This window comes from Homalodisca vitripennis, chromosome 2 (genome assembly GCF_021130785.1).
Source record: "Homalodisca vitripennis isolate AUS2020 chromosome 2, UT_GWSS_2.1, whole genome shotgun sequence".
NCBI classification, from domain to species: Eukaryota; Metazoa; Arthropoda; class Insecta; order Hemiptera; family Cicadellidae; genus Homalodisca; species Homalodisca vitripennis.
The window spans coordinates 116,761,013-116,776,132 of record NC_060208.1 but is presented as its reverse complement, the minus strand read 5'-3'; the positions used below and the strand labels follow the sequence as shown (position 1 = coordinate 116,776,132).

The following is a 15,120-nucleotide window of genomic DNA, read 5'->3' as shown; positions in this document are numbered from 1 at the left end:
TTGTTACGTTTACTGACTACTGCTACATAAAATTTTACTTGACATGATATTACGTAAGTTAAGGTGTTCTTTATAACAAAAGTTTACTTTTTTAAATGAACTTTCGTAATTTAAGCTCTCAAGTTAAGTTGAAATACTACGAAATTAGACCAAAACTCAAATGCTAAAGCAATCAATCATCTGTATTCCCGGATTAGTTTAACGTTCGAATGTAATATTGAGGTAACCAAAATTGGATTGCTTAAAATATTAATGTAACAGTACAATTAGGCGGCAAAGTCTACAGTAGCAATTTTGTTAAGAGAATTAATGCAGGCAAAAGCTAATTACTTTCAACCGCAATTTCGGGTCAACCAAAACGTTTTGAAATAAGCTTATAAAACTAAGTAGTGTGTTAACCTGGCTCAATTCCAACCGCCCCAATTTGTTTTTAAAGTTTATTATTGAGCTGTCCCATAAGTTAAAATATGGTAGAAATAATTTTATTTTATTTTAAAAATAAAAAATTATCAATACTTGAAGAGTAAAAGTAGCCTTTAACTAAGCAACCTTATATAGCAATATACAGTACAATGAATTGTATACAAAGAAATCTCTATGTGCACTTTTTACATTTTGAAAGTAGTAGCGGAACGGTCTGTTCACGAATTGTTTAATTAATTTGTGAGTGATAAGTTACAATGAAGATATAATAATAGCTCATTATTAACTTAAAACGGATTACCGGGTCACATCAAAAAAGGTTATTCAGCATTTTTTACTTGTAAACTAACATCTTTAAAAACATTTGTCCCACGATATTATATAATCTTTTTTCTTTTGGTGTTTACGTAAAATATCAATGGAGTTAAACATAAATTAACTTTAACTTACACATTAAAATGATTCTTTATCTCAATATACGAGACCATAGTATTAGTGTATGTGTACGGTGCGTGTACTTGAGGCATATATCACATGCGCCTCGTTATACTGTACCGAGACCACTAATGATATTACATTAGCCGTTTACCCGCTGTCGTATCGCAGGATTTAAACACGTTATATTCAGGCAGGCAGATACTTTATACACTCAAGATCACGGCCCCTAACCACGGTGAAATATTAAGACCAATCACGTAAGATTTCAATATCTGACTTTTGCTGATAAAGTAAAAGATTAAATGAGAGTGGTATTTCAACGTTAAAATACGATAACAGAATTTTAGTTAAATGCACTCTTGCTTTTTATTGCCTTCCCTAGTTAGTTAACAGGAACTTTTGCTATTTAAATACCGTTATGAAACCTAATTCAGCGAACAAAAATATGAATGTATTATAGATATCTCTAGAAATATTTTATCTGTAAATTTTAAATTTTTAAGAAACTTAGATGATACATGTCCAAAGTGAACAAAATATGTTACACGACAAGGTGTTTGATGTACCTTGTAGTAATTAAAAGGACTGTTTAGGACTGAGTACTTTAAACTTTGAGCTAGTCAGTTTAACATACCTTTTTTAAATAAGTTCAATAGAGCAAAATTAACCATAAACTGATTGAGCAGTGAAGCTAAGATTGGCTATATGGTGATGTAAGACTGTTAATCTTAATGTACTAAAACCCATACTCCAATCCTTACCGTTATTACCGTTAAAAGTATGGACTAATTCATCAATAACTCCACCTACATGATGAAACAAAGACTTGAGTTACAATATCAGACGTACGAGTTATCTTTGATAATTAATTAAAGTAAATCGTTAACTCCAAAGCCTGAGTGAGTTTTTAGGTCCTAGATTGCAGACTAAACAGTGACAACCGATAAGGAAGGAATGCCAGTATATGGAAGAAAGATTCAGATATGTCTTCTCTCTTTGTCAAAGAATATGTAAAGCGAAGGTTTTGAGGACTATATTCAATAAAAGCAGACTATTTCCACGTAGAGCTCGCTTTGAAGAAAACAATCTCCTTATACTTCCGGAAATCTTCATACTTTGCACAGATTTCCTTGTGATGAAGAATATTAATTTCTCCATGACTGTTGACTGCCTTGAGCATTACCCCCGCAGTCAGTTAAGCCTTCGTACTCCTTTATATATAACCACCTTTTTTCAAAATAAATTCGCTTACGATAGGGTAAAACATATTAATTGACGAATAGAACATGTTTGGCTGGAAATTTATGCATTTTAACGAAAAGCATTTATGCATTTTAACGAAACTATTTAGAAAGTTTTTTATATGGAACAAATATAATATTAAGACGTTTCTAATGTTACCATACTGTTAACTGTTACCGTGCCAAAGAGAATTCAAATATTGAGCAATAAGAAAATTATTGGTTAAGTATTAATTTTAAACTGTATTGATAAAGTATGGTAATTTGTAATAGGTCATAGAGCTATTATACAGCTTACCTTGTTCTAAATAAGGAATGTATGAGTTTGTTCTTAACTAAGATTCTACTTACAATTCGTCTTCAAATGACAGGTGTAGCGAAGTTTTCTTCTGTCATTGATCACTTCACAGTGGGGTTAGTGACAACTCCATCATAAATATTGACTTCTAAAACTACTAAAACTAAAAAGTATCCATGCATGAGGTAGTAATGTATTTCAAGTTAAATGTTTTACTTCAATTCTATTTCGATCTTTCTATAATACAGTTTTACATTCCCACCTAGTTCTCTTTAACAACTTATCTCATTTCAGAACTTAATACCTGTACAACTAATACGTAACTCCTGTTTGCATCAATTTTTGATAAGTGAGGAGCATCCTTGAAAAAGTAATCAAGCTGGCAAAAAAATAAAGAATATCTATACACTTACTTCTTCTTTTCATGGATTTGTAACAACTAATAGACATAATGATCATTGAGTTGAAAGCATCAACTTTGTATTATCTATAGTAAGACTGCCTATTTATACGATAATAGCTAGCCGTAAAAGTTCAAAAAATTCCCGGAATAAATCCAGGTCCCAAAAAAATTGATGCAACATGTCGACTGCCAGGGTAGCGTCTTCTAGATCGTAGTTATTAAAGGATGAGGTCTAGGACATTCGATGTCTTCGAAGAAGTTGCGACAATAATCTAACTAGCCATAAATATTAAAGTAGAACTGATCCTAGACGAGGATTATGTACCTACACTAAAAAGCATTTATGCTATTATAAGATTTAGAATAATAACATCCCTATAAAGATGTTATATTCATTAAATACTCTTAATAACATTGACATATAAATGTAGGGAATATTAGGATGAAAAGTATATGAATACACAGTGATAAAACATAATTTAGAAATAAGCAGTATTTTCAAACTCATCTAAGTTATCAAATTAATATGTATATTTCATAGTGTACATTCGCTACAAATGTTTCTCAAATATATTACAGAATTCACGTATATGTTTGTATAAATGCAGGTTGTCCCACAACTTACAGTGCTGTAACCTTTTTACGAAGGCGAGGCAACAAGTGAGTGTCACGCAACTACATTCATTAGTCCAGTCGGCCTTGTCAGGCACAATCGAAGCACGATAAAACCGTGCTGCTTTTTTGCATTCCCTTTAGTGTAATGCCAACTTTTTACAAGGGCAAAGCAACAAATGAGTGGCACGCTACTACATTCATTAGTCTAGTCGGCCTTGTAGGGTACAATAAGTGCACGATTAAACCGTGCTGCTTTTTTGCATTCCCTTTAGTGAAATGCCAACTTTTTACAAGGGCAAGGCAACAAGTGAGTGGCACGCTACTACATTCATTAGGCCAGTCGGTCTTGTAGTGCACAATCAGTGCACGATAAAACTGTGCTGCTTTCTATGCATGAACATTAGTATTTTGCCAAAATTTTAAATGACAAAATATGTTCTTACTTTAGTCAATTATTTTATCGATATTGTTCGTTCGTTAGTGGGTCTGTATATTTAATAAGTCATTACACATTCCACGAATAACTTAGTATATATTATTCCTTTAATTAGTGTAAGGCTTTAGATTCATCATACAAATGTGTTAGTAAATATTGAACTTCATCCTTGTTTACCATAGTCTTTTTCAAAATACAAATATACAATATTTATAGTAATAATATTTTTTGTCTTGTGCTACACGCAATTATATGGAATATGAAATTGTATTCGTATTTCAACAACAATACCAATTATTGGATGCTGACTCAAATTTTTTTTAGTAACGAATAGGAATTCGTTAGCCAGTGCGTTATTCATAATAGCCACAAATCCTGCAGCAAAATGAGGAAGTGGGTCGGAGGCCATATTTTTTCTCAAACCGAATAAGATCGACAGTTAACAAATTCTCATTCATTTGTGGGCGTTTTCCTTTCTTTGGCAAATGCTTTTAGAAGAAATACTTGTAATTCTAGGTCATCCTACTGATCACACCTGAAATTTTTAGCAAGAGTGGCAGCGTAGGACTTGCCTATTACGAGAACGAAGAGAAATTCACAAGCATATCTGACGCATATCATATAAGATATGTCAACCTAATAATCCCTCTCCATTCTCTAATACTATTGTACGTGTAAGTGCTGAAAAGGTCTCAATAAAAACTTTTTTGGAATTCAGTAATAGTTTTTTTAAGTGACAAATTGCCATCTAACAGATCAATTCGTCGCACTACAATACACGCTTAGGCTGTGTAGAGACTTTGGTGTGGTGTTGAGAATTCGTGTGGTCGTGTTACTAGGAATTTCAATCCCTGAAACTTGCCGCATTGCTACATCAGATTTTAAACCTTGAGGCCTCCAACACATTTCTAATATCCTTAGTATGAAACTATGTAAGAGCGGGAAAAAATCTCCAAGGAATATTCTAGCGAGCAATGATCATCGGGAGGGAATATTTTATTATTTTAGGTTCTAATGTAAGAATGTGTTAGGAGAAGATGTATTTAAATTATTTAATTTATTAGTTTTACGTAAAAAGACCTTGTTGCTTGTGTTAAATTATTATAATTTTTTTGTGAAATTTATTAGTGTATTATAATAAGGAATCATCATGCTCGAAGTAACCTGAATCTCTTCATAACACTATTTGGTTAAAGAAGTTTAGAAGAAGAATTTTAAGCTACTTCGGCCTTCCTCAATGTTTTACTAGAATATCTGTACTATTATTGCTTATTACATATATATATATATATATATATATATATATATATATATATATATATATATATATATATATATATATAAACTGCTCGAGATACAAAAATGTTTTATTATAACAAAAACTTATTATTACGTGTACAATATTATGTGTTACAGAACACTTTTTACTTTCTCTCAAATATTATAAAGAACGATAATAATGTTATTTTGTTTAAAAGAAAACACTAAAGATAAAAAATATTAAATATATTACTTTATTTACTCGGTTTCATTGTTAAACTTCGAATTGAACATTTATATTCGGACTAATCATACAATAAGTTACCTATTTGGTACACAATTTAAACATTTAAACTCCAATAAGATGTGTTGATACATTTACTGAAACAATATACTTCTGTCATTTTCTTAGTGTTTCATTATATATTTTAGTTTCTAAATTTTGTAATGTCAACATTTTGAAATTTAATTTTCAAACACGTCAAAACTTCTTGTATAATATTCTGTAAAAATATAGATTTTACAATAGTTAAGTAAAAATAAGTTGATTATGTTTTTAAATATAGAGACATACGGTAAACTGAGAGAGATAGACCATTAGTTACATTTGATTTTTAGCTTCATCATGTAAGCGTGATGATTCAGAACGGCGTAAGGGTTTGGGGTCTGAGGTTCACTTCAGGTGAAGTTATGAAGGAGTTTTTTTGTAATTTCTACCATGAGAACAATCGAAGTAGGCTGATTTTGTAAACCAATTGTAAGTAATATACTTTTTTTTAACTTTATTGTTCTGCTAGCATATAAGTAATACATATATAAAATGTAAACATTTTTACAGTATTTAGTGCTGAAAATCAGTAATGAGTGGAGTAAAGATCTTGTTTGTGAAAGGGTAGCAGCTTTCTTGAGACCGTAATATGAAAGCAGTTTTCATACGAGAGGAATATAATTATATTTTAAGTCATGTTATAGAAAAACTGTTTTGAAAGTCATAAATTTACTTATTCCAATTAATTACTTGAATTAATGCGTTAAAAACGAAAGTAAAATGTGTGCAGTATTGTACTTTCAGATTGAATCCCAGTATTTTGTAAGGATTCAGGTGTTGTTTTTCTCAAAAGTTAATTGAAATATCATAGGAATTAGGTAAAAGAGTAATACTTAAACAATTTGAATTATTGGGATATTAGGCCTTGAAATTTTTAGTCGTTACAGATACAGGGTCTGTAAAGTACGAAATAAGAAATTAATATTTTGAAGTATGAACAGGTTTCAATGGTTTGATTTAAAATAAATGCATTTATTCATTGTATTGACAGTAATATAGTTGGCTTTGTATTTAGTTTTTTTTTTTTTTTTTTTTATAAAGATGTCCACTATGCTGGAGAGCAACGCTTGTGTAAGATAACAAGGTTAGACACGCGCTCAACTTTGCGTCAACGCTGGAGGCTTTGCGTTCATGCTCCCTTTACACTAGAATCATTGAATAAACCCCGGCAATAGGATACACCTCGCCTTTTGAGGGTCTGTTTGCACGATTCTGCTGAAAATCGACATTAAACCGAAGAGACGCTGTGTATGCGTTGAATTTCTACATCATTTTATAGTTTATGGTCCACCCGGGTCTCTCTCTCTCTCTCTCTCTCTCTCTCTCTCTCTCTCTCTCTCTCTCTCTCTCTCTCTCTCTCAGTCTTTCTCCAGTTTTGTTACTACTAACTACTTCGGCATACTATCATCTTTTGTTACGCATATCATGATCGAGAAATCAAGAGGCCATTGACTAATAATACATATCACATAATAATAAACAATACACTGACTAATAAGTTTGAGCTCATATTGGAATTATGAAAATCTCTTGATCAGAATTTATTAATTGACGACCTTGCGATTAATGGAAGAAACGTTCAAATAATTGATTTTTTTAGTTATTTTTTCTACTTTCTTGTAATTCTGTTTTTTTTTAATATATATTAACTAAAACTATTTGTGAATTTTTGAAAACGTCATCATCGTTTGATACAACTAGTAATAATCACACAATTTTACCATGTATATTTTTATTAGTTTCATCTAGTAAAATATTGAGTAATTGCTCCTAAAATCCTCAATCATCATGGTTATTTGTAAATAATATGTGGCGTTAATATTATAAATAAGTGTGACCCAAATATTAAGTGGTGGAAATAGTAAATATTATAAGCTTTTGTTTTTTTAAGAATAGTTGAACCTTGTTGGTTCAGTATGAATCTATTGCACGTTACATATCAACGTTTATATCGCATAACAATGGACCTCTTTAGGGTAAGTCAACTTTCATATCCAAGCAGAAGATTGACTTGCCCTGAAGAGATCCATTGTAATGTAGACGAACTGTTGGCACCTATTGTCAAACAGCTGCAGCTTGAAACTCGGCAGCAAGATGTTGAGTGCTACAGAAAAGCTGTCAACATATTTTATGACATTAAGTGTTTATTCATTAAAAACCAATGACACTTGTGTAAATAAACAAGTTACAGAATTTATGACAAGGTAGTTTATCCTTTATAGCATTACATGAAAATACAATTCGTTGCCTTTTGAGGAGTTTACCGTAACTTGTTATTGAAGTATAGCTTTTACAAAAATCACATGAAATTTGACTTTGCGTTGTAAAGGCCAATAAGATTAGTTACCAAACACATTAGTCAGCAGCTAGCTGCTTACAACTACAATGCAAACTCAATTTAAACATAAGAAATATTTAGTAGTATTAAAAAATTGTCCACTGCTATTATTAAGGTAGAAATTTTTGGAAAGCCCTTAAATTATAAGGCTACATATCTTAATTATTACATTTATCTAATGTATTAAACAATATTATTCAATCAATATACTAAACCAGTCCATGTGTCAAAATGTATTTCATTAATATGTTTCAGGAAAAGAGCGAAACAACAGAAGTCCTCCAAATTATTACTAATATTGAAAACACTACATTATGTCTGCATTTTAAAAAGAAACTCATACAACGGAGTATATAAAGATCCGAGAGAATTACTAACTAATCCAACAAAGTAATCCCATCACACGTGTTTCATAAAAAATGTGATAAAATGTAAAATAAAAAAAAATATATTTTTAATCGCAAATGTTCTCGTCGTCATCATGTCTAACTATTAAACCAATGCGTTTAAAACGTTAGATTTTTACTCATAACTTTCATTTTGATCTTTCATAATCTAAAATCAATAGATTATTCATACATTAAGGCACTATGCACAAAACATTTTTTATGATCTTTCTATCGAGTTATCGCACGGTTTTACAGACAGACAGATTCATAATAACACGATTTCAAGAAGGACTTGGCGAGTCCCTAATAAAATATAGTAAGATATACTAGCAAGATATTTTTTTATCAATACTTCGTTAAAAGTCCTTTATATGTATATCGGTTATTGAGTTACAACTTTTACAAACAAAAATAAACAAGTCTTTTACACCTCCTCTAATAGTCTACTTATTTGTGTTAAATTACTTATAAGAGCATAATATGAGATTTTAAGTATAATAGCGTACTTATTGACTATCTAACAGTATTTAGGTGTTAATTAAAACATACAAATTTGTTAAAATTTTTATGATGTAAAATTTTGATACGTCACAGAACTCTTCTTGATCAGCTTACCAACAAGTAAACTATGAATGGTGAAAATGTTATTGAAAGGATATTAAAATTAGACAGCTGAAAGGCCATTCTTCGTCAGCTGTCAAAACTTAAACTAGACCTGGTCTAACTTTACTTCTGGATATCGTACTGCATGAAGACACTTAACGAATTTCAGTCAGTCAGTTTCCTTTTCACGTAATTCGTTCCCACCAAATACGTTTATCTCCTTCACCGGTCTCCATCGACTTTAAAAAAGGCGTGTAAGTCATCATAATATCAACGTTATATCTTCCAGAGGGCTAACAATTATCAGCAGAATTCATTTTACAATTTTATCTTAAAAAACCGAATATTTTATAACTATCAAGAGAAATACCGTATACGGTATATTTGTACGGTTAAACATTAAAAAGATAATGTTTATCTTGAATATTAAAAAACTTTTAACAAATCGTATGGTTACTTTAAGGATCTTTTGAAATACATTATTTAGTTACTCTCTCATTTAATCAACACGTTCTCATATTTTTTAAAGTATTAGAATTAAATCTATTTATAATGATTTGTTATAAACAGTTCATAAGGTTAAACCAATAATAGTATTTTTCGTTCTGATTACTTTTAGAAATATAGATTATGGAGAAATTCTCAAAAATCGTAAAGCATCGATTTGTGAAGAAGTAGCATATGAGTTATGAAGTTTGTATCTTTTTTGATAAAGACCTCAAAATATACACTTACAGGATAAGCAATAATATATATTTTGTTAGGTATATATATATATATATATATATATATATATATATATATATATATTAATAACTAGCCATAATTTTAATTAGAAAATAAACGAGCCAAAAGTTCAAAGATCAAAAAGGCTATTTGGAGTACAATTGAGGGTAGTTTCATAACATAGGCTCCAGGAATGTTGCAACTACTACTCTGAAGAAGGTAGAATTAATGCGTGATGTGTTTGTATTCCACATCGTAAAAATCTAGAGTACTACTTTTTATAATTACAACTAGTAAAGGGATAATCTCAAACAACATGAGGAAGGATTACAAACATTTGCCAACGTTATGTGTTACTAGGATAGATTATATTATAAGAAAATGCAAAACCCGTTGTAGATATTAATGGAAAAATGCTCTCAACCATCGTCAAAAGGTTTAATACGTTCAAAATAAAGAACAGAATAAAATATTTGCTTCAGTAATGATGTGTAAATCCAAAAATTTTATAAAACTTGTAATGATGTGCAAACTTTGGATTATATGGTACAATTCAAACAAACAAATGTAACGAATTTTCCCTACATGAGTAACCATGTAGGCGGTTATTTTTATCGGATCTGAACCAAAACCTGATAAAAAAATCTGTATAAAGGAAAGATTTCATGTCAAGAAGAATTACTAGTTCCGATACTACTAATGTGCAAACTCATTGTAATACTAATTATGTGTGAATATTTTAAAAAAATGGCCAGTGAAGTGTAATTACTTCAAAAGACTCGAGGAAGAATTACAACGAAGAACAAAGATTTCCATATCCTAGTAGTTTTTAAACCTCATTAAATTATGCCCAGAATCCATCATGAATGAAATTGTTGAATCACTAATGAATACTTTTGAATTTTTTATGACAACGCCCTTGTTATGAGTATTCGGATTCAGAATGAGCTATTATGTTCGAATTAAGAAGCTTCATAACTGATTGAGATGCCTGAAGGTAGATCTGGTAAAATGTAAAAATGATTACAATTTATTTTACCCGATGTACTAATTATTACCTGTTCGCGTTAATATTTGTACAGGACAATGTTCATTTATATTGATTTAATTGCTCAATGAGACAATTCCTGTACTTGTATCGGGCTGGACTTCCTCGTAACACAATATTACTGTTTTCTAGTTTTATTACTTAATAAGTTACTTTAAAATGTTTTATATAACTGATTCTACAGTTATTTTGGAATCCTTAGTAACTTTCGTAAAAGATATGGCTAAGACTTTCATTTTACTAGTAGGCAAGTCAACACAACTTTTTAAACAAGATACAAGTGTTATAAAAATGTTAGTATAATGTGGTCGTACACGTAGCTGATATTGTCGAATTTTAGGTATAGTGTGTATAGTGTACAGTACTAAATTAATGATAAAAAAGTTTAATATTACTTTGGTGTTCAAAAACATTTTTATTAAAGACTAAAGAGAATTTGGTTACCGTTGTCGTCTTCGGTTCCTCATGATGATGATGCAGAAGATGCAGTGAAGCCATCACTTACACTGCTTCATCACCGCCACTTGACATTATCTTTATCACTTGAAAATATTTCTGCAAAAATGTTAAATCTAACTATGAGACGTATAGTGTAAGTTAATCTTTTATTGTCATACTACAGGCATTAATAAAAGCAAATACCTACATCCTGTAAAATATGCCAGTGATACCTTAGTTTTACTATATTAATTGTAATGTAAGCTTCGGTTTCATAGCTGGATTTTTATTTATTTATTGAAAAATACTGAAGTACCGACATATTCTTTTTAGTGAATTCAATACAAGTCGTTATTTTTAGTTTAAATAATTTAGAGATTAAATTAGATAGTTTGAAATTGGTTTTAAGTACCTATATCAAAAATTGCATTATTCAAAAAGCACTGACATATCGTAATTTAAATTAGCATATTATTGTTTTTAAAATATTTTTCAGATATTCAGTTCAGTTAGAACCGTTTTTGAACAATAGTGTGGGTCCTATTTTACGTATTATTACTCCTTGTTAACGTTTTAATACTACCATAATTAACTAATAAATTCATGAAAACACTCGCGGTAAAGAATGCAACACGTGTAGTGGATGTACGGGAAAACCGCAACACTGCCAAACATGTAGCGACATGCCACGAGGAGAGTTGGCGCGATTCTGACAACCCTCAGCTGTCTCCCCGCGCATGCGCATGAGGGCTTCCACGTGACAATGTTTATACAGTGTCAACAGTCGCTCAAACACGGCTTACATTTACCAAATTACCATACACACCTCCGCTTTCCTTCTGGAATTGATTTCAGAAATAGTTAAATACTCTACAATGCATTTCTCTTGATAAACTATAGCAAATTTAAAAGTCAGATCCAAGTTTGTGAAAATGAAATGTTAGTTGAGATCATAGTCTCATCACATAGTATTGTTTTATAATATGCTCCTGAATTATAGAGTATAATGGTACAGTAGTTAGAAATTATTGGTCGAACTAATCCAGTTTTTTTGTAACATAGGCTCAAGAGGAATTATATCGTAAAGAATATTTGTATTCTGATACTTTTCAAGGTTTTCATATGTTAAAATGTAAGTAATGTTTTTTTGGAACCTTGGAGTAAATTGTGCCTTATTGTTTGCTTCCCCCAGTTTTGAAATTATGGATATTCTTGCATAATGAATTATTATCCTTGATCAGAAGTGACCTCGTATATCTGCTAGAATATGGCATGTGTTAACAGAGGCAGTGCAGAATTAATAATTTTCGAGTTGTCATATCCCATACTTTTTGAAGTTTCTGGTGTTTTTTGAGTAGACGAGTAGAGGAAACTTCGTCTTCGACATAACTCACAATGTTCTACGAGACAATTAGTTTTTTCCAATAAAATCCTGACGTAAATTAAACTTCAACATCATAGTCATAGTATCGGTGAGTACACAGTCATCTCTATAATACCTTTTGGTTATCAATTTCCTTAGATTGAAAACCGTGATCGACTAGTACTGCGTGCAGTCAATCCACATGTCTCACTTGTAGAAGTTAAATGAATTAGTCAATTTTGTGTATCAGCGCCTTTTCTATCCATCATTTTCTTATCATATCACCTATTTGTAACTCGGTCAAAGACCGGACTTGTCATTATGTCTACAAGCCTTCTGTAGCCTTGGAAATACGCGCAAAAGCCGTTCATGGTTCAGAATTGTCTACTTAATCTATCCGGTACGCAATAGGCAGAAGTAGGCAGAATATACGAAGGTTTTTGAATACGAAATGGGAAGTGAATTGAAGTTTGAAGCCCATAAACCAGCGCTTTGTTTTTACAGCAATAACGTAAACGTTCGACTCATAATTTCATTGATTACGCCGCAAAACTAGTTATTCGATATATAACGATATAACTCAAAATAGTATATGCAAATCTTTTAGGATTAAAAACCATATATATTGTTCTGTGGGCATGTAATGAATGGTCTTTGCTCTTTCAACTCTTACTCTGTTGGTTTCCGTTTTGTTGATGTAGTAAAACAAATCACCAATTTCTATAGATAAAGCTTTGTAGAAACACATTTATTAGTTACTATTGGAAAGCCGTTATCTTTATTACGAACACAACTATAAACAAAAGAACGTACAGGACGTGCGATTAAATTCTTCCAGGAAGTTTACAGGACGTCTTCATTCATCATCAAAAATAATCTAATCCGGGTGGCGCAAAAGCACATATTGACTCAGTTCGGTCACTGGAGCTTTTATTTAGTTTATTCGCACGAACAGAAGTTTTAAAGAAATACCCACGAGTATAAATGACAGAATCAGAGTGGTCATTGAAGTTGTGGGAAAATTTAAACCACAATATAGCAACAAGAGCAATAAGTTTTGTCAATATGGCATAGAAATAAGCCGTCGTTCTAAATTAGGAACATTTATTTGTGTCTCACATCCCGGATTTTTAAGGGAATATAAATAAGATTTCTCTCTCTGTAATAGATACAAGAACTATGTTGATTAGATTATGTGGATGTTTAGTGATTGACGGTAGATCTGTCGAAATAAGTATAAATATCTACGTTGTAGAATATCCTTTCTTATTGTAATTCTGTAATAAGTATAAAAAACAAGCACTCCAATAATAATAAACTTTTATTTGTTCGGAACCTTCCGTTTTCAAAGAAAACGTTATTAGACCTACAGATGAAATTAGTAGTAACAAAGCGAAGGGCCTCACACAAATAAAAAAGGTACGAATATTATAGAGTGTGAGTGTGTATACGTACATATATATATATAATATATATATATATATATATATATATATATATATATATATATATATATATATATATATATATATATATATACTCGTATATATAAAACTAAAAAGTAACAACTAACACGAGATTCGGGAACAAGCAAAACTTAGGATGCATGGTAAAAATATTGTATAAAAATTAGTTATTACGCATAGAATAGGGTTCGAGTGACGACGCGGAACATTTTTTGTCAACCTTTCTTGAAATTACTAAGGTTACTTCAACGTATATAAATATGATCAAAACTAATAGCTAAATATGTAACTAAACACGATTATCGAGAACGACTGGATCAATTTAAATATTTTTGTTTTTAATATTCGCTGTTCCAAAGAGGTTTTATGATTAAAAAGATTTCAAAAATATAATTTTTTTTATTTGAGAATATAACGATAATATTTATGGAACATAATCCAAATTTCAATTACATTAAGCAGTTCTTTAAATTTCGAGCTGAAAGATTTCTTTATAAGAGTAAAAATATTTATTAAGTGTATAGTTCTTGATTAGTAGTGTAATGCCGATAGTAAAGACAAATTTACCACTTAACGATTTCCTCAAAATTTTTTCCAGTGTCAAATTTAACCTATTAAAGCATTTGAATACGTTTTGAACACTGTTATGAAACCCAGCTTACAAAGTAGTGAAGTTTTGTAACATTGTGGCTTCAGAAATAGACCAATATGCCTCAATAAATAAACCATTCTTGCCCAGACTACAGTAAAAAAATAAGATTTGTATCACTGAAACCCTATTATAAATGATTATTTTGAAATATTGAATGACTTAGACAAATAATTCCTTAATTTTCATACCATAAGTGTCTTTTATAAATTACAGTAAAATCTGTGTAAGTGTTCTGTTCATAATTTTTAGAAGATTTTATTCCTCTGTTATATTTTTGATATCCTGGCCTTAGTCCAATATTTATTTTTAAATAATTTATAGCTGATATATTACTCCCATTAAAATAGTTATAGCTTAATATGCACCCAGTTTTGGGTAGTAGGTGTCACGAAAATGTATACCATAACCTAGTTAATGAACGATTCATTGACATTTTAAGTTCTACTTTAAATAGTTTTCTACCGACTTTTTTATAGATAATTATCTGTTCATACATTAAAAAAAACTCGTCACATGTTTAGGGAAATTAACATGATTTTGCGCTTATAATATTATGTTTATGGCTATTACCAGAGTAATCGTATTTAAAAGCTGCAATATTTATATATGATACCATAACAGAATCTATTACAAATACTTTGTATGTACATATGCA

At 30.5% G+C, this 15,120-nt stretch overlaps 1 protein-coding gene across 3 annotated transcripts in view; it reads right to left on the bottom strand.

Moving 5' to 3' along the window:
* The window catches only part of LOC124354623 (regulator of G-protein signaling 7-binding protein), a 516,079-nt gene that overhangs the window by 214,466 nt on the left and 286,493 nt on the right, over positions 1 to 15,120 (bottom strand). Inside the window, exon 1 of one of the 3 annotated variants that reach the window (XM_046805230.1) lies at positions 10,991 to 11,253. The exons of the other annotated variants lie outside the window; for them this stretch is intronic. Within the exon in view, the coding sequence (XP_046661186.1) occupies positions 10,991 to 11,044 (54 nt within the window). The 5' untranslated portion in view covers positions 11,045 to 11,253. Of the gene's footprint in view, positions 1 to 10,990; positions 11,254 to 15,120 lie in introns of those variants that run through there. 3 annotated transcript variants of the gene reach the window in all.